General features: G+C 37.1%; 1 protein-coding gene across 1 annotated transcript in view; it reads left to right on the top strand.

The window, feature by feature from the left end:
* The window catches only part of jbug (filamin-type immunoglobulin domains fbug), an 879,391-nt gene that overhangs the window by 797,084 nt on the left and 60,679 nt on the right, over positions 1 to 21,628 (top strand). The window contains exon 46 of the mRNA XM_090401914.1: positions 308 to 493. Within this exon, the coding sequence (XP_090258040.1) occupies positions 308 to 493 (186 nt within the window). The remainder of the gene's footprint in view (positions 1 to 307; positions 494 to 21,628) is intronic.

Genomic DNA, 21,628 nt, shown 5'->3' with positions numbered 1-21,628 from the left:
AATATTTTGGCTCAAGAATATGATAACGAATCAACAGTTTTTGATTTATTGTTACATTTTTAGGTGAATATTATATTTATTTATTTGCTTATTTATTTAAGTATTTTTATTTATTTATTTAAGTATTTGCCATTAGCATTGATCTAACACAGATAGTCAATCTCCTTAAAAAAACATTATTTAATTGCTTTTGTGTGTGTATAAATATTTTTAATAACTATTGGGAGTAAAGCATTAAATTTTTAATATTTTGGCTCAAGAATATGATAACGAATCAACAGTTTTTGATTTATTGTTACATTTTTAGGTGAATATTATATTTATTTATATTATGCGGATATCCAATTACCATCATCTCCATACTTGGCTTATGCAGAAGAAGTGGGCACTTCATTAGATCATACCAGAGTTGTGCTTCGTGGCCATGGATTGACAGGAGCTAGAGTTGGTGAAGAGGCAGAATTCATTATAGATGGCTCTGAAGCTGGACCAGGTGAACATATATTCATAGTTTATGAAGTTTTATGTTGTTTGTAAACTTGCCAAACTCCATATTTGGCAATAAAGTTTATTATTAATGATACTAATGTGTAGTACTTAAAATAGTAATGATTATGATTTAATCAAAATATTATTTTAACTGTCTTTAATTTTAACATTGGTGTGAAAAAAAATTGTTTAATAAAATAATTAATTTTTTAAACTTTTTGCATGTGAAATCATTTTGCTGACTTTCTCATAAGACAGAAATGCAGGTGAGATGTTACAAATAATATATTTGTTGTATTATGAAAGAATATGGCCAAAATCATTATAAATATAAACCTGATAAGGGTAAGTCTTCAACCTCTTGGAAATCAGACAAATATATAAAGCCAAAACAAAAGGAAAATGTTTACAGTGGAACTGTTGTGGGTAAAACAACAATTAAAACCCAGTGAGGATCCCACCTTAAAGAATTTTGTTGTTATTCATAAGGACAGAACTGGAGATAGCCCTGCTCATAGTAGTAGTGGGCTATCATACTTCCTTCCAACAGAGCAAGCTTAATACTGTTCTGGATGCAGTAGCAATTTGCCCATCTATGGGATTTCTTATTACAGTGTATTCAATTTATTTACCACTGGGTGCTGAATTAAATTAAATCAATCTTGATAATGTTACCCTGGAATTGCCTGAACCATACTTTTATGAGTGACTTTAATGAGCACAGCAATCTGTTAGGTAGCGCCAACATGAATAGATGAGATCATATTATTGAATGAATCTTTGACAATAATGATCCCCTTATGAATAATAGATTCAATACTTTCTTCTATATGCCTACCCACTCATATTCTGCAATAGATCTTACAGTCTATGTAAAGAAAGGCTTAGGTGCTGTTCATTATTCATAATGCTTAACAGTATAAACGACACCAAGAGGGAAAAAATACTATTTTTATGGCTATGGGAAAAAATACATTTATTAAATTCACTAATATTTTCTTGGTTTTTCTAGCAAGTATCATCAGAGCACAGTGGTAACTGCAACAGGCACATATTAGATACATTTTTGATACATCTTAACAGCCAACATCCTAAAATAAACTTCACCATAGAAAAAGAAAGTAAAAATAGTCTCCCCCTTTTTAGATACACCGATGATTGATGATACAACTTCCTAATGATTCATTATCCTTCTCCATCTACAGAAAACCCACTCATACTGAAAGTTATTTACGTTAACAATCACACCACCATCCTTCCCAACAGTATGGCATCCTCAAAACACTTAACTAACTGAGCCAGGGCTGTCTGTTCAAACGACACAGCCCTTGAAACTGAGCTCGTAGACCTTTACAACACCTTTTTAGCTGATGGCTACAGCCCATATAAAATAGATGAAATATTACATGCTTCCCCATCCCCCCACACCCAACACACTGGATCACATCAAAACCATTCCCATTCCATATGTTAAGGGTACATCAGAAAAAATAGCCAAAGTTCTTTTCAAATTTATGTGAGATTAAGACCAGTAAGACAAGATATACAGGTGGTTGTTGCTATAGGCCAGGGAGTTCCACAGATGATCTGGAAGACATGCATTGGCAAATTAGTACAATGAATACAGGTCGAGTGATTATTATGGGGGACTTCAACTATGGAGATGTAGACTGGAAGGAAGAAAGATCACATGGCAGGAAGGAAATAGAATTTATACACCTGCTGAGAGATAATTACTTAAGGCAGCATGTGGTGGAGAGGACTAGAGGTGGGAGAGTATTGAGCCAGGTCATAGAATCAGAAGAGCTATCCATAACCAAGGTGACAACATTGCCTCCATGAAGCTAGAGATTTAGGGGTGGTGGTGGTAGGCAGAGAATTAAAGTTTAGAGGACATGTTGCTAAGGTAGTCCATAAGATTGCTTGGCTATTGAAGAAAGTAACCATGTAGTCTTGACTTGGGAGATTGTAAAACATGAGGAATGGCTATCAAGAAGGGGTATTTGTGGAACTACGTGGCAGTTGATTATGACATGCTTAGGAAGAACGCTAAATCTGTGCCATGGCATAAAACACTATAGGGTAAGGATATTAGTAGTGCATGTGAGATAGTTAAGGATCATCTAGAGGAAGCAGTATTAAATTGTATACCTAGGGAAAGGAGAGTTAATCGGATAGGAGTTAGATGAATGAATAATGTCATTAAGCACAAGCTACAGAAGAAGATGCCATGGAGGATATATAAAGAGAAAGGTGACCAGCTAACTCATGAAGTACATGGCTCAGGCAAGAAAGGTGACCAGCATGGCAAGGAAAGCAAAATCAGATATCAGAAGCATCTAGTCAAGCAGGCCAAAGGAAATCCCAAAGAGTTCTTTCATTACATGGCAAGTAAGAGGAAGAATGACTATGGAAGATTAACTTTAATGAGTGATGAAGGTCACGAGGAGACAGAAGCAGATAAAATAGTTGAGTTACTTAGTGACCAATTTGCAAGGGTATGCCATCCTACTAAGGTTACTGCTTTAATGTATGTGACAGACATAATGTGGGAACAGAGGTGGATGAATTGAAGATTTTTAGTATATTGCAGAATTTCAATGTAAACACAGCTGTGGGATTAGATGGGATATCAGCTAGGGTTTTGCGAGAATGTGCAAAGGAATTGATAATTCCTCTGGCTATGCTCTTTAATTTAAATCTCAGCTCTGGTAGACTTCCAAGGGAGTGTAAAGAGGCTAAAATAATTTCCTTGTATAAGGGAGGTTCTAAGACTGCAGTAATAAATTATACACCAATCAGTACAACCACTCAGGCATGGTTGTAAAAGTACTGGAAAAATTGATCAAAAAGAGAATGCAAGAATGGGTAGATAAAAATATGAGGGTCAACATGGCTTTGTGAAGGATCAGTCTTGCCTTAGTAATTTACTAACTTTTTATAATAGAGTAACAGCTGAGTTGGATAAAGGAAATGGCTACACAATGATCTTGCTGGATTTTGCAAAAGTATTTGACAGAATACCGCATGGAACTCTGTTATGCAAATTAGAACAAATGGGGATAGGTATGACACTGGTTAATTGCATGAGAGGGTGGGTGGGTGGCTGCTGGACATATATCAAAAAGTGGTATATGGAGGGGCAGAATCAAAGTAAAAACAGGAGTCTAGTGGTGTGTGCCAGAAGGTTCAGTGCTGGGACCATTGCTATTTAATCTGTACATAAATGATATAGAAAATAACCTGAAAGGAAATATTCAGTTGTTTGCTAATCAAGGTGATGTGGAGAGCTTGCAGGATGATTTAAATAGGCTATCAGTTTGGGCAAAACTTAATTGGTGTCAGTTTAATGTCAAGAAATGTAAATTTATGCATTTTGGAATAAATAGATTACAAGCTGTGTATCACATTGATGGCATTGTACTCCAGGAAATAGATGAAGCTAGAGATTTAGGGGTGGTGGTAGGCAGAAAGTTAAAGTTTAGAGAACATGTTGCTAAGGTAGCCCATAAGATTACTTGGCTATTGAAGAACACGTTAACAAGTAGAGATAAGGAAGTTGTTATTCCTCTTTAAAGGCCTTGATACGTCCACATCTGGATTACTATGCTCAAGTCTGGTCCCCTGGGTTTCTTGGAGATGAGGAAGTGGTTGAGAGGATTCAGAGGCAAATGACCAAGATGATGAATGATCTGTGGAATGTTTCCTATGAGGATAGATTGACAGTGTGTGGATTGCAGAAGTTGGTTGATAGGAGAAAGAGAGGAGATATGATAGAAACATTTAAGTTGCTTAAAGGGTTTTATAGGATAGCTGTAGGGGAAATGTTTCAGCACTTTGCTAGAGGGAAAAGAACAAGAGGTCATCCTTGGAAGTTGAATAAAGGTGTGGTTAGTAAGGGTGTGAGGAGTAAATTTTTTTTCTTGGAGAGTTGTGAATGAGTGGAATGGGTTGCCAGATCAGTTGTGAGTACTTTATCTGTTAATAGGTTCAAGGAGAGGTATAATAGATTGGGTCCCCTGCGATTAATCTTGGGACCCCGTGGAGATGCCTGTATAATAATAATAATAGGATCTCCATACCACTTTCAAACCTTTCATTCAACTAGCTACTTTTATACATTCTCATAAAGGTTGAATACTTTTTCTTGAACATTTTGGAGTGTATCCAGTTCTTTGTGCCTGCAGTTTAGCCTACTTTGGACAGACTGGTAGATAAGTTAATATCTGCAATGAGAACACAAAATTTACAATCGAGATCATCTGTATGGCAAGGGATTGACAGACCTTGCTTTGGATACTTCCTTCACATAGGATATTATGGAAAAAAACATCTGTATTACATAGAAGTTATTACAGATATGAGAGGCTGTTATTAGAATCATCATCAGCTATGAAGGGCTCTCCCAACCTCAGCAAGTATGGTTGCATTAATTTACTAAAGATCTGGGAGACTATCATTTTAAGACCTAATAGCTGGCCTTCTCTAAATTAACTTCATAGTTATCTGACTCACTGAGGGTGTCTGAAAAATTCTTGGCCTAACAATTAAATAATGAATTTATAATTTCAAAATTTTTTTATTTTTAAACATAATCTCCCTTGAGTCTAATACATTTATTCCAGCGATGCTCCAACGCCATTATGATGTCCCTGTAGTGGCTCTCAGTAAGAGCTGCAAAATACCCCTCTACAGCTACAATCACCTCTTGATTTGAAGAAAAAAACTGACCAGTGAGGAAGAGTTTTAGTTTTGGGAAGAGATAGAAGTCAGAGGGAGCCAAATCTGGGAAATAGGGTGGGTGTTCCAACAATTCATTGTGCAGATCCCTTAATTTTCCCATTGCCAAAACACTTTTGTGGGCATGTGCATTATCCTGATGAAAGATGATTTTTTTTCCTCTGCAAACTGGGTCTTTTCTCAAGAATTTTTTGTATAGTCTGGTTAAAAGATCAGGATAATATTCCCCGGTTATTGTGTTACTCTTTTCAAGATAATTAATAAACAAAATGCCTTTAGCATCCCAAAACACCAATGCCATGACCTTTCCTGCTGATGGAACCGACTTTGTCTTCTTTACCGCTGAACAACCAGGTTCTGTCCACTGTTTTGACTGCTGTTTGGATTCTTGTGTGTAATGGTGAATCCAAGCCTCATCCATAGGAATAAATCGATGCACAGAATCAGTTTTATTCTTGTTAAAACACTCCAAGCACTGCTCAGAGATTTTCATGCGAGTGCGTTTTTGATCTGCTGTTAGCAAGCACAGCACCCATCTTGCACAAAGTTTTTTCATATGCAATTCTTCATGCAAAATATATCCTACACATTCTTTTGAAATGCCTATAGTCTCAGCAATTTCACGCATTTTGACTTGCCGGTCATCCAATACCATATCATGCTTAATCAATGATTTCTGGTGTTGTTACACTTTTTTTTGGACATCCTTCACATGGATCATCTTCAAGGCTGGTACAGCCCTATTTAAACTCGACAGCCCATTTCTTAATTGTAGAAAACAAAGGAGAGTGCCCATAAACTTTTATGAATTTCTTTTGGCATTAAACCTTCTTTTACAATTTTATCCATTTCAAAGGATACAGACAACGTTTTTGCTTCAGACAGCTGTATAAAACAAACTACTTGTTTTATGACTTGCAATTTCACATGGATGCTTATGGCAGATGTACCTACTTAGAAAAAAAAAATCTCTTGCCGATAGTGTTACCATCTATGGTTGAGGCCGAGAACTTTTCAGACCAACCCTCGTAAGGACTATGTGTCAGTTAAAATTCATATTGTTTTTACAGTTACTTAGTTTAGTGCTATGTGCCTGTCATGGTTATCATTGTGCTCTGATTATGGGTAGAAAATAAGCAATATGTTAGTGAGTTTAATAAAATTATTTTTTTCCTCTTGGTGTTTTTTATACCATTAAGCATTATTATGGATCTTACAATATGACCCCCTGTTATTTTTCCACTGCTCACATGAATGTTGATGAAAACATATATGGATGCAATCCTTTTCCTGTTATTTGCACAATGTCTTCACAGAAACCATGTTCTCCTACACAGATACCCATGCAGAAAATAACTTTATAGCCCAAGCTGACTGGAATACTTTCTCCCATCTTGCAAAATGTAATACTGAGTCAGTCAGTCAAACACCTATCAGTGAAGCAGTCAAGTATGTAACAGATTGTTTTGTGTAGGCAGCAACAGCACAATTCCAAAAACTTCTTCTTGATTTCCACTCTATCATAATATAAGCCTTGGTGGAACCCAGAGTGCCAGGAATAAAAAAAAAAAAAAAAAAAAAAAGAAGAAGAAAAAGAAAAAAAAAGATCAACACAGAGCATGGGTATATTTTGTACATACATTAAACCCCATTAAACTTAATAGCTTTTAAATGTGCTCAAGTCAAATCACATTATATGAGACATCAAGAACCATATGGATCTTCTCTTAATATACAACAGAATGCTTGCAGAGAAAGAGTTTCTGGATTCTTGGTATAAGCCAGTTGTCATTGCCATCCCAAAACAAGGAATCCAATGCAAGCCAATACTTATTGATCTATTGCTTTGACCAGCTGTCTTTGTAAGATATTGGAGAAAATTGTTAATGTCAGAGACTTCTTTGGTATTTAGAAATCAGTGATCTTCTCTCCAATACACGATGTGACTTTTGTAGATATTGTTAACTTTCAACCACTCAGTACAATTTAGAAACATGTATAAGAGATGCATTCCAAAAATGAGAACATCTGATTTCAGTGTTCTTTGACATGGAAAAAGCTTATGACACAGCCTGGAGATATGGTATATTTAAAATACCCCTCTATAATCTTGGTCCCAGTGGACACCTTTGTATATTTATTAAAAACTTTCTGTCTAGCAGAGTCTTTAGAGTACAAGTGGGAAGTATGCTGTTTTGGCCATATCATCAAGAACAGGGTGCTTTCTAAGGCTCTGTCTTAAGTGTGACATATTTTACTATCAATGTTAACTCAGTCAGCTTCCTGTCCTCATCATGTATAGTCTACAGTGGGAGAAAGCTGTTCAGTGACTGAGTTAACGATGATAGCAAAGCAATTTATTGTCACTCTTGTTACATGAGAGTATTCGAAAGATGACTTCAATGAGCAGTTGATCATGTCTCTCTCCATGAGCTGTTAGTAATGGGTGGGAGTTTTCAGAAAAAAATAAGTGTTTGTGTACACTTCTGCCAAAAACAAATCCTTTATTCATCCTGAGTTAAGAATAGGACAGACCATTGTTCTAGTAGCAGCAGAGGCCATGTTCTTGTCACTCATTTTTGACAGAAAACTTACAGTCATTGCACACATTTGTCATCTAAGAGAAAAGTGCAAGAGAGCATTGAATCTCCTTCTCACACTGTCCTTTATTGATTGGTGTGTGTGGATTGATCTTCATTGCTTTTTCTTTATCATGCACTTATACATTCAAAACTTGATTGTGGGTCTCACATCTATGGTTCTGCAAGACAGAGTAGCCTGCGATGGTTGGATTCCATCCATCATTAAGGGTATATAGATAGCTACTGGTGCTTTTAGCATATCACCTTCTCAGATTCTTTGTATTGAAGTAAATGAACCAGCTCTGTCACTTAGATGGAAGAAGTTGTCTCTTAACTATGTTCTAAAAGTAAAGTTCCTTCCAGAGCATCTTATGTGAACTAGTATGTTTTCTTTGCATTAGAAAACTCAATACCACACATCAGACTGCCACATGTCCTTTTGGATGCATGCTAAAGAGATTATTCAAGCTATTAGCATGAACATTGACAACATTACCTGCACCAAACATAACTGCATTCCTTCCTGGCAGGTTTATACTCCATCCTGCAACCTCTCACTTTGTTGACCACAGAAATCTCATATTTCATCATCTATCCACCTGCAATTGCTTAAATCATAGAGAGTAGTTCTTGCCAATCTACACTGATGGTTCAAGATCTGAGACCTTATTTAGCTACACTGCTGTGTTCTCTAATATTATTATATCCAACCAGATTCCACTTAATTGAAGTAATTATACAGCAGAGTAGCCTGCCATTCAGCTTGCGCTTATAAAAGAAAACCACTACCAAAAGGGTGTAATTTTTACAGACTTATTGAGTTCTTTACAGGCCATCTCCTCTCCTATGTATAATCTACATCCAGTGCTTTGTGAGGTTTTACAACTGCATGCAAAATGAAGACCCTTGATTTTGATGTTTTGTTGTGCTCAATTCCCAGCCATATTGGAATTAAGGGAAATTGACTGCAGATGCATCTGCTAGATCAGCTCATACTTTTTTCAGTGTACTGTTTGATATTCCCTTATGTAGACTGTAGACAGTTTATAAGATTGAAGCTAATTATCCAATGGCAGCCATCATGGCAGGAAGCACTGACAAACAAATTGCATTTTTTGTCAGTGCTTCTCTAAAAAATCTCTGAATTTTTCAAAACATATAACAGGTCCACACGGTTAGCCAAGTGGCTATGTGCTTTGCAACCATATGCCTGGGAAAGGAGTGTCCTGGGTTCGATTCCCATCACCGTCTTGAGGAGCTTAAGGATCTTTTTCAGACATAGCCAAGTTAGCCAGTCTTGGGCTTGGACTGCAGGATTTTTCTTCCCAGTTTATCTGGAGTTTTTCCTCCCACAAGCAGGCAAACCGGCCCCTGTGAACACATGCATCTACAGACATAGGACACACTGGGAGGCATAGGGCTAGCCACCTTATCCATATCCTAGACCTAATTTAGGTCTAGCTACTCACTGATGAAGCCTCAAAAAAGGCTGAAACCGGTCTGGGTAGTGACCTCCCTCCATAATGTAATAACAGCATACATTTCCTAGGAAATGTGTTTTTACATTATGGAAAATACCTAAGAATAGCGATCAGAACTTTACCACCTTTGCAACGAGCTGCCCGGTATTGTACTACGTACTAGGATCACTTGCATTGGCTAACGCTAGTGTCGCCGATACTTTATAGTTTACTATATTTGGCAAGAAACTCTCTGATTCTGATCTTTGAGTTTCTTATTCGGTTTTAAAACTATGCGGGATTTAATATCCCCTTAATTTAAGTAATAATTTAAGTTAGGAGAAAGGAATGCTGAGGTAATGATGAAAGAGTTCAGGAGACATTGCAGAGGTGGTGAAAAGAATCCAGAGGATTACTCCAATAATGGGAAGGATGTTTATTAACAGAGATGCAGATGTGGTGGCTCCATTGTATAATACTCTGATCAGACTATATCTGAACTACTGCACTCAGATTTAGTTACCTGGATTTGAATGAGATGAAGAAACATTAGTGAGGGTGTAAAGATGTGCAATAAAAATGTTTTAGGGCTGTGGAATCAGCTAAGAGAATAGATTGATTGCACATTGATTTGCAGAGTTTGGCAGATAGAAAATTATTGAGAGGTATTTGCCACATAGACAGTGGAAAAGTTTTTTAAGGGGTAGAAGAAGGGAAAAGAAATGAAATTTTAAACTACGAATAAATTTAAGGAGTGGAGAATTAAATTTCTGGTAACTAACTAACCTTTGGCCTCTATAGGTGAGATACCTGTTCATGGTGGAGAGACTTCTCAGTAATGGTACTAGCAATTTGTATCCTTATTCTTTTTCTATTCTTTTGCTCCCATATTCATTGTTCTAGTGATTCTTCTCCTGAATCTTTTTTACTATCCTATATTCCAGATCACCATCATTGAAATCCAAAGTCTTCTTGCTATTCTTGTCATGAAGTGCCACCCTGAGGGGGGGGGGGATCCTAATAGTCTTACACTACTTTGGCCTCTGTGTCAACAAGACAGGCAATCCTGGATGACCCAGCCAGGATCAGTTAACAAGTGGATTTGCCTGCAAGAATTAATGGTGTTGCAGTAAGTCTCCCCTATAGTCTGAGGACAGAACTCAAGGCTTGCTGTGGTGCTAGTTTGCCATCTGGTGGGGGGGGGTCCCTTGCATTCTACTCTCAAGCATAGCCATTGCTTGCTGGAGAGTATGGTTCCATGGTAGGTGGAGAGCTGGGACACTGAAACAACCTCTCAGTGATTATGAATAATTTTTCATCCTCTAGTTTATCAGGGTCCTCAACAAGCCCTAACCATGGCCAGAAACCATTGCAATATCAACCAAAAACAAAATCAAGAAACAAAAAACATCAGAGACAGCAATAAACATACAAACTAAATATTACGCTCAGCTGAAGAAAATGTCTTCGGAAATTATCACTTTCCTTTATCCATAAGGGTTTAGTGGGTTTGGTAGATTCTCTAAAATCAGTGAACTCTGTTCAGGGAACATTTTTATAGAAACTACATATATGAAAACAGTTACTCCCACAAAACTTTGAACTGTTCCCTAGGAGTAACATTAAACTGGAATATCTTCAATGTAGAGATCTGCTCCAAACTGAAAGATCAAGTAGTGACAGCCATAAGGAGAACCACCATATGTATTGATGGTTACCTGGTTCCCACCAGGAATATATCATCATTGTTTTGACACACCTGAACCACTAATATCTGTGAAAACAGAATATTCCAGGTTGGCTCTACATCCCGAATCCTTTATGCTGCATTAAGTGTCAGAAGCAGTGCCTGTCACTGTTCTGCTATAAGAGGGTGGTCTGGAAAGTTCTCGGCCTAGACCATAGAGGGCAACACTATCGACAAGAGATTTTTTTTCTCAGTTGCTACATCTGTCATAAGTATCCATGTGAAATTTCAAGTCATTCTATCAAGTAGTTTGTTTTATACAGCTGTCTGAAGCAAAAGTGTTGTCTGTATCCCTTGAAATGGATAAAATTGAGTATCGTGCGGTTATAAAATTCTTTGTAAAAGAAGGTTTAATGCCAAAAGAAATTAATTCCAAGTTCATAAACGTTTATGGGCACTCTTCTCCATTGTTTTCGACAATTAAGAAATGTGATGCCGAGTTTAAACGTGGCCGTACCAGCCTTGAAGATGATCCATGTGAAGGACATCCAAAAAGCGTAACAATGCCAGAAATCATTGATCAAGTGCACAATATGGTATTGGATGTCCGGCAAGTCAAAATGCGTGAAATTGCTCAGACTATAGGCATTTCAAAAGAACATGTAGGATAAATTTTGCATGAAGAACTGCATATGAAAAAGCTTTGTGCAAGATGGGTGCTGCGCATGCTCACAGAAGATCAAAAATGCACTTACATGAAAATCTGAATAGTGCTTAGAGTGTTTTAACAAGAATAAAACTGATTCCGTGCATCGATTTATTACTATGGAAGAGACTTGGATTTACCATTACACACCAGAATTCGAACAGCAGTCAAAACAGTGGACAGAAGCTGGTTGTTCAGTGCCAAAGAAGCCAAAGTCGGTTCCATCACAGGAAAGGTCATGACATCAGTGTTTTGGGATGCTAAAGGCATTTTGTTTATTAATTATCTTGAAAAGGGTAAAACAATAATCGAGGAATATTATTCTGATCTTTTAACCAGACTAGACAAAAAAATTCGTGAGAAAAACAACCCAGTTTACAGAAATAAAAAATCATCTTTCATCAGGACAATGCACCCGCCCACAAAGATGTTTTGGCAATGGGAAAATTAAGGGATCTGCACTATGAATTGTTCAACATTCACCCTATTCCCCAGATTTGGCTACCTCTGACTTCTGTCTCTTCCTAAAACCTCTTCCTCGCTCTCGTTTTTCTTCTCGTTTTTGATTGCAGCTGTAGAGGGGTATTTTGTACATCTTACTGAGAACCACTACAGGGATGGATAATGGTGCTGGAGCATCACTGGAATAAATGTATTAGTCTTAAGGGAGATTATGTTGAAAAATAAAAATAAATTTGAAATTATAAATTCATTTTTTCATTGTTAGGCTAGAACTTTTCAGATCACCCTCGTATATAACCTATACAGCAATAAAGACCATGAGAATGAGAATGCAATAAACCAAAATGACTTAATTGTAAAGGGGGATCACTCAGCGTACTCTGAGAAAGAGAGTATTGGTGGAAAGATGAAAAGGAGATCCAAAAAATAAAAATGGAGTTGGGAGTTGATCATCCTTTATCAAGAGACAGAATACCACAAACTTACCAACATCTAGTAGTTCACCCTGTTATGCTGAGAATGCAGTTGTAAAGAAAGTGTCATTGAGACCTTAACACATATGTCGGTCCCATTTTCTCACAGTCACAGCATCCCTGATTGGTATGATTTGTGTGCTGTCTCTTTATAGTGTATCAAAAAAAAAAAAAATCAATATGAGCTCACTCCTAATGGTATTCCAAAAATGGTTCCCTTAAATGAAAATTCACATTAAAAATATAAGAGACATGCACTGCAGAGAATCAAGGACATGCCTCTTGATCCATAGAAGAAAAGTCGAAATGCCTTAGAAGGAGTCGGAGTCCAGTTGGATGGCATCTTGGATAATTTTCCTAAGGAGGAAGAAATTATGGACACTGGCTGTCCACAATTCTCTACAAAGAAGAAATCCAAGGCCAACAAAAACAAGACCTTACAACATCATAAACCAGATGACACCACCAAGAATAAATAATGAAACACTTCTACTGTGGAATTGTCAATAGGGCTTTCTTGCAAAAAGCACAAACCAATATGCTTTTGCCTACAGGAAACACACCTGAAACCTAGTGTGATTTCAATATTAAATGTAGCCTTAATTCACAGAATAGGGGATGCATCTTCATACAGAGAAGTTGTCATCCTTATAGGCAATCATACTTCCTTCAAGCAAGTCCCATTTGATAAAAATGTAGGTGCAATCCCTATCTGATTCTTTGCTGGATCTCTTATAATAGTATGCTACATCTACTTACCTCCTGCAAATATCTCTCAGGATGACCTCGATGACATCATATTGCAGTTACCACCCTTTTACTTTTAATGGGGATTTAAACAGACACAACATTTTGTTAATTAGTGCTCAAACTAACATTAGAGGAAGAGTTGTTGAACATATGCTCAACAACAATAATCTCTCCCTCGTGAACACAGGAAGCAACACCTTCTTCCATATATTTACCCAAATATTCACTGACATTATTTTATTGTTACAATCTCACTGTGTAATTGGGAAACTGATGGTAACTTATTTGGGAGCAATCAGGGCCATACTTATGCACAGGTACATGAGGCCCTAGTTGGGGGTTCCAAAAAATTAAGCCAATTTAAGGGCCCCAAACAATTAAGAGGGGGGACCTGGCTCTAGCACCTTGGGCCCTGCCAGCCTCAGGAAAAGTGTAAGTACGGCTCTGGGAGCAATCATTTCCTCATGATATACACCTTTTTTGCTTGAGTAACCATATACTACATCACAGATATCACGATGGAAAATCAAACAAGCTGACTGGCTCATCTTCTCTTCCTTAGTAGAACTTGATAAAAATGATTATTAGAAATAAATACAAAAATAAAATATAAGTAGATGAAATAAATGAAATTTGTTGCCTCCTTTAAAAAAAACAAAAAAACTAGACCTCATGTTTCACTGTGCCATTGAAAGGTCGCTGATACTGCACCTCATGTTTCACTCCACAAAACACTGTCAGACAGTATTTTGTGGCTCACTCCTCTCATTCAGATGACTGTCTGGTTGGTTGTTAAGTCAGGTCCAATGGCACTTCTCTTGCTGACATGTTGTCCAGAATCTGCCAATACTTCTCGTGGAGAATTGCTCAGACAATGAGCCATAATTATAGGTGAATGGCATTATTCATGCTTCCCCCATTCCCACAATCCCTTCACAGTCTGCCATATAAGGAAGGGGACAGGGGAAAGGAAGCACAAAGGATGCCGAAATAGGCTGTTCTGGTTGAAGTGCTTGCCGCTTTACAGGTATTGTCAGATTAACAATATGCTTTCAAAACATTCACTCTCATAGACTTGACTATCTGCTTGCTCACCCTCCCTTTCTCCCACTCAAAGAGTGGGAAACTGATGTGAATTTATTTCGGAATGATAACTTTCTCATGATATTCGCCTTCCTACATGGGTAACCATGCACTGCATCAAGAAATCACAATGGGAAATTGAGCTAGCTGACTGGCTCACCTTCTCATCATTAGCAGAATTTGATTCTGCAATGATCAGCTCTTCTTTTATTAGCAATGCAGTGAATCATGTGATGGTGTATTATACAATCTGTCACAACTGCAATTCCTAAAGCATCTAGTCGGTTTCAATGTTTCCCTAAGCCATGGTGGAATGATGATTGCATAGAAGCTCAGAAGAAAGCTTGGAGTATTTTTAGATGTCCCATTAAACAAACCTGACTGCTTTCAAAAATGCCTGAGCTCGAGCAAGACACATCTGGCATCAGAGCCAAAAGGAATCCTGGATCCAATATACATAAGAACAACCAAGACTAAGTCTAGATAAAATCTGGGAAAATGAAGAGCAGATACCACCTACTGGTTCTCTATCCTCGAGCACTGTGGTTGTATAGTTGCTGACCCAACAACAATTGGTGATGCACTCAGGGAGATTTTTGCAAAAGCATCAGCAATGTCTTCCTCTCCCCTCTTCTCCGAGTTCCTTGCCACCAAAAAAAAAGTAAATCAGAAAAACCAAAAATCCGGTTTTCTTCAAACAACACTGAAGAATACAACAGGCCATTCATAAAACAAAAACTGAAATCTGCTTGGCTTAAATATTATCTGACTGCTATTGGACCAGACAGTATCCATTACGAGATGATAAAACATCTGTCACTATCATCAAAGGATCAACTGTTGCACCTTTAAAACAGAATTTTCTGCGAGAGCATATTTTTTTGATATGATAGGACAATAGTTCGCCCTTCGATTGGAATAGGCCTAAGTTCGATTCTCGTCATGACGGGAGGAATCTTTATGTGGACTTTTTTCAATCGAAGGTGAGTTAGCCGATCTCATACGGAGGTTCCTAGAGATTCCTTTCTTAAATGCAAGCACATAGAATCATTTTCCTCTGATAAGGAAAAGGCATATGACACTTCTTGGAGATTTGGAATACTGAAAGACTTGCATAATTTTCATCTTAGAGGAAATCTCCCCCTTTTTATCAAAAACTTCTTATTTAACAGAAACATCTATTAAGGCCAAGAGGAAATTGCCCTGTCTCCTGACCCTATAACCATGAGGAGGGAGTCCTACAAAGTTCTTTTTTAAGTGTTGTGCTTTTTGCAATCAAGGTCAACTCAATATCAGAATGACTTCCTCCAAAGTAAGTAATGCACCTCTGTGTGGATGATTTTACCATCTTCTGTCATTCATGCAATATGAGGGTCATAGAAAGACAGCTGCAGCAAGCCATTGACCACGGCTTTTTCAAAATGGATCCAACAAATAGGTTGAGATTATCACAGCAAAACACAGTTTATGTACACTTTTACTGCAGACATGGTCTTTATCCTGACCTAGAACTATGACTAGAACAACTATTAACCCAGTTGCACCAGAAGTCAAATTCTTGGGCCTGATATTTGACAACAAACTCAGTTTCATCTCACATATGTTAGTTACAAAACAAGTGCTATAAAGCAATAACTCTATCTTCCATCTTTTGAGGTGTCAAGACACTTTCTTTGCTTTGTTTGTATAGAGCATTGATAAGATCAAAACTTAATATGGGTCCCAAGTCTATGCTTCTGCCAGATAGAGTACATTGTGATGGCTAGACTCTATTTACCATCAATCAAGCAGAATTGTGACTAGAGCATTTTGCTTATCACCTATTTCTAGTCCATATGTCAAGGCAAAACAAATCACCTTTTTTACTTCACTGGCAACAGCTGTCTCTGTTGTATGCAACAAAAATAAAATCCCTGCCAGACCACCCCACATGGCCAACTATCTTTCATCCACAATGGGAAATCTTTACATCACTCAACAGACTGCTAAAACCTTTAGTTTGTGAGTAAAACCTCTCCTATAAGCTCTAGAAATAGTAGTAGACAACATAGCTCAGATGCCACTAAACACAGGACACCATGGCACTCACAGATGCCAGCAAGTAGCTTTTCTTTCAGTAGGATACTAAAATTGTCTACCCCTGCTGTTGTCTCTCAACAGCTCTTCAAAGCTCATAGAACTGAATACTCTGATTGTGTGCTTGTCTGCACAGACAACATGAAAGCTTTATTTCCAAACAACATTATATCTGCACAAATCCCACTAGAGCATAACAACTTTACAGCTAAGCTGTAAGCAATAGAGCTTTCAGCAAAATACATCAGATTGCATTGCTACCAAAAGTGCATTAGACTCATAGACTCACAAAGTTCTCTTCGGGTAATGAGATGTCTAGAGCTTCAGAAACATCTTTTAGTTATGCAAGCTACACCTTGATGTATGCTTCTGTTGGGTTCTAAGCCATGTTTGGATTAAGACTGCAGATACTGCAGCTAGATTTTTTCTGAAACATCCACCATTTTCCTGTATCATACAGGTTATCGGCAGATTACCTGTGCAGGTTATCGGCAGATTACCTTAAATTATGGCAGTCTAACCTGTGCAGCATTCGAACAAAGGACATTTTTCTTGCTTGGCTCTGCACAGGTCATAGTCATATTGCACACTTCTTCCTGCCTATGTGTGTGTTTTGATGCCAGACAATCCACCACTCATATTTTAATCAGTTGCCCTCGTTTCACCAATGAGCACAGTTATTATTTTAGCCACTTTTATAATATGTCTGAGCTCTATACACTCAGGCAGATTTTATCAGACTCATTGATCATCACCCTGGTTTTTAAATTTTTCCAGAGTGTTAATCTTTACCATCTCATATAAATTATATATTTATTAGTTTAACTTACTGTAAAAATGCTTTTTTTTATGTATGTTTTTTGAATTTTAATATTTTATTATACTTTTTACGTTTGTTTTATACCCATATTTTGCATTTGTTTTTCTACTCAGATTTCATGCCATTTTGCTTATTTGTTGCCTGATATAATTTTAAGAAATGTTTCATATATGAGTATTGCTATTTCGATTTTTATATATAATTTTCAGACCTATACATACCACTTTTTTATACCTGTGTTTTGGAACAGCATGACCATAGATGTCACTGTACCATTAAAACCAAAAACAGTCAGTATCTCCATCCATGTCAACCCTTACTCCTCTTATTTTCCTTTCTATATTGTTCCTTTTCTGTCATTCCCTTCACTCACACCACTTACCTCTCCAATCTCAAGCTCTATTATCCTACCTTCCTGCTCTTCTATACCACTCTTGCTTCCTCAGATCTTCTATTCATCACAGTCATTATTCTCCCTTTCAGCAATAGTCTCTCCATCTGACTTGCACCAAAACTACTTAAATGCAGTCTGCTATTCTTATACAGTTTCATCTGTCCCTCAAATTTATCCCAGACATTCACAACATACTGTCCTTTCTAGTCATATGACCACAAGCAATATTTAAATTACTAAAAGGATGTTCTAGGATTGATGAAGAGGAAATATTTTAACACTTGGATAGTGGAACAGAACAATGGAATCATCCCTGGAATTTAAGTAAGAATGTGGTTAAATTTTTTGCTTGGAGTGAATGAATAGAATGGATTGCCAGGGTCTGTTGTGGGTGTTTTAACTGGATGTATTCAAGCATAGGTACAGTTGATATTATACAAATAGCATGGGATTTTTGTGCAATGAATCATAAGACTCTATGAAGGTTCCCATGCAATAATAGTAACGAATATTGGCTTATCAACTTCTGATTCCATCAGATAGTATCATCACATCATTTATTTAAACAGCAAGTGACAGTTTCACACATTCACCATTATACATTATTTGTGGGCCAGTTAGTATTGTAAATATATTCATGTCTTGGTTTTCTGAAAAATGAATGAGAAAATAAATAGTGATGTTTTGGGAATGTGATGTGCAGAGAAAAGGGATAAAAAAATGCAGTCTTAGAAAACATAATAAAGGTGGATCAGTGATATTTTTTTTTACTATCAATTATGATGAATGAGTTTTGCATATTAATTTCCAGTATTGATTTTTTTACTCTGTGATGCATTTTGAAAGTTGCATCTTTTTTTTTCATCTGTTACACTTTTCATGACTGAGTAGGTAAGGTAAAAATATAATGTACTGGTTAGATGTAATGTATAACTTTTCTTTATTATCATCATCATCATCATCATCATCAAATTCCTGCCATGTACCCTCAAGGGGTGTACAGGATATGACAGTACTACATGAAAAAATTACATCATTACTAACTTCCTATCTACAATTTTCCTCCAAATCAGTCTGTTACTTGTCAAGACTCCATCATTATCAGATCTTATATTTCTATCGTCTAAGGCACTTTGTACCGTATCAATCCACCTATATCTCGGTCTTCCTCTGGGTCGTTTTCCTGCCAACCTGGCAGAGAACACTTGTTTTGCTAATCTTTCCTCTCCCATTCTATTTAAGTGACCATACCATCTGAGATTAGCTCTGCTAACGCATTCCTGGATGCTGACAATGTCAAGTTCTTTCCTAATATCCTCATTTTTAATATGATATTGCCATTGATGCCATCTGTTCACGCCTCTAATCTTTCTCAGGACTCTCATATCGGCGGTCTCTAGTCTTTGGTCAAGTGTTTTACTTCTGACCCAGCTCTCAGATCCATAAGTTAAAATTGGTTTGAACACAGTCTTGTATACAGCTAATTTAGTGTTCCGACTAATTTCTTTCTTATTCCATATGAATTTATTCAATTGACTTCCCACGATACCAGCTTTGCTGATTCTGTTGTCTATTTCTATATTTAGTTTACCATCTTCAGTAAAAATTGTGCCTAAGTAGCTGAAATGTTTTACTTGTTCCACAGGTTCTCCATTCACAACACAGTTGACATTTTCAATGATTCTGCCTATTTTCATTGTCTTTGTCTTTTTATTGCTGACCTTCATACCATATCTATTACAACAGCTATTCAATTTAGTCAGAGAATCTTGCAGACTTGTAGCGGATTTATTTAGAAGTATAACATCATCCGCATAAAGCAAAGAGCTGACATTAACATCTCCAATTTTGATATCAGGTTTAATACCACATTCCTTCATAATGTGATCCATATAGATAATGAATAACAGAGGGGATAATGTACATCCTTGTCTCACACCAGATTTAACATTAAACCATCTTCCTGTACTTCCTTCAATTCTAACTGCTGACTCACAACTCAAATAAAGACTAAGTATTGCTTGATATAATGCCCCATTGACACCATATAACTGCAGCGTATTGAATAGCTTCTCTCTTGGCACCTTGTCATATGCCTTTTCCAAATCGACAAAACTTAAATACAGATCTTTGTTATATTCCCATGCTTTCTCGACTATTTGTCGTAAAGTGAAGATCTGATCCTGACAGCCTCTATTTGGCCTGAATCCAGCTTGTTCTTCACCAAGCTTTTCTTCCACAATTCTTCTCAACCGTTTCTCAAGTATACTTGCATAGATCTTGCCAGGAACACTCAGTAGAGAAATACCTCTGTAATTCTCACATTCAGTTTTATTTCCCTTTTTATATATGGGTACTATGAGAGCTCTACTCCAATCATCGGGAATTCTTCCCTCTGTCCAGGCTTTCTGAACTATGCAGTGCAGCCACTGTAAGACTCTTATACCACCATACTTCAGCATTTCTGGTCGAATATCATCTACTCCTGCTGCCTTTCCACATTTCAAGTCTTTGATGGCTTTTTCTACTTCAAGTATGGATATGTATTCCTGACTGCACGCCTGGTCAGTGTTTTTTATTACTGTGCTGTCATCCCTGCTTGTTTCATTTAGCAGTTTTTCAAAGTAATTACTCCATACTTCAAGGATATCTTTTTCTCCTGTTTTCATTTCACCTTTATCATCTCTAATTCCTTTTACAGCACTCTTTCCTCCATTCCTAAGCTTCTTCAACAACCTCCAGAATATTTTGCCACCTTCTTGATATTTATTTTCTATATTCTTGCCAAAGTCCTCCCATGACTTTTGTTTAGCTAGTTTTACACACTGTTTAGCTTTCTTACATTTGTCTCTGTATTCTGTAAGAGTAAAAGCTGACTTATTTGCTAGGAACTTTTGATATGCTTTCTTCTTTTCCTTCACTGCCTCTTTAACTTCCTGTGTCCACCAGGGAGTTCTGATTTTTTTATCCTTGCACACAACCTCACCACATGCCTCTCTGGCAGAATCAATCAATGTTTCCTTCAGAGTTTGCCACTGAATCTCCAAGGTTTGATTCCTGTTCTCAAACTCTTTCATTTTCTTTTCAATAATATTTCTGTATTTTAGTCTACAGTTCACATCTGAGAGCTGCTCAACTTTTATTCGCTTTAAAACTTTCTTACATGTTATTCTTTTCAATATGAAATTCAATTTTATCCTGCTCAAGACTAAATAGTGATCACTTCCAATTTCAAATCCTCTGTACACTCTGGTGTCCTGCACCAGGGAGAAAACATCACTATCAACAATAACATAGTCAATGAGACTTTTCTTATTCCTAGCCTCTTCTCTCCATGTGAATTTGTGCACATTTTTATGTTGGAACATGGTGTTAGTAATAACCAGTCCATGTCCTGAGCAGAAATCCAACAGATATTTGCCATTATTATTAGCTTTGCTCTTTTCTCCAAATTTTCCCAAAATATTTTTGTATGTCTCACAATCATTTCCTACTCTACTATTTAGATCCCCAACAAGGACCAACTTTTCCTTTTTCATTGTGTCAGTTGCTTTTTCTAAAGCCTCAAAAAATTCCTCCACTTCTACCTTAGTAGAACCTTCTGTGGGACCATAGGCACAAATAAGTCTCATTGTCCAGTTCCCCATTCTCATATTTGCCCACATTACTCTACTTGAGACTGACTGCCATTCAAGAAGATTAGCCTCGTATTTTGTGTTGAATACTATGGCTACTCCTTCTTTTCCTTGATTGTCATTGCCTGAATATAACATTTTGTATTTATTGCTCAGAAAGATCTCACCAGTTTTGGTCTTTTTTGTTTCAGTCACCCCTATTATGTCGATCTGGTACTTATCTAATTCCTCAGCTAGCTCCATTTCTTTGCCATTCAGGCTTCTTACGTTG

The sequence above is a fragment of the Typopeltis vanoorti genome, chromosome 12 (genome assembly GCF_054136105.1).
Source record: "Typopeltis vanoorti isolate ZY-2024b chromosome 12, IOZ_Tvanoo_1.0, whole genome shotgun sequence".
Taxonomy (NCBI): Eukaryota; Metazoa; Arthropoda; class Arachnida; order Uropygi; family Thelyphonidae; genus Typopeltis; species Typopeltis vanoorti.
Note: the sequence above shows the minus strand (reverse complement) of the source record. Positions and strands in the feature narration are given on the sequence as shown.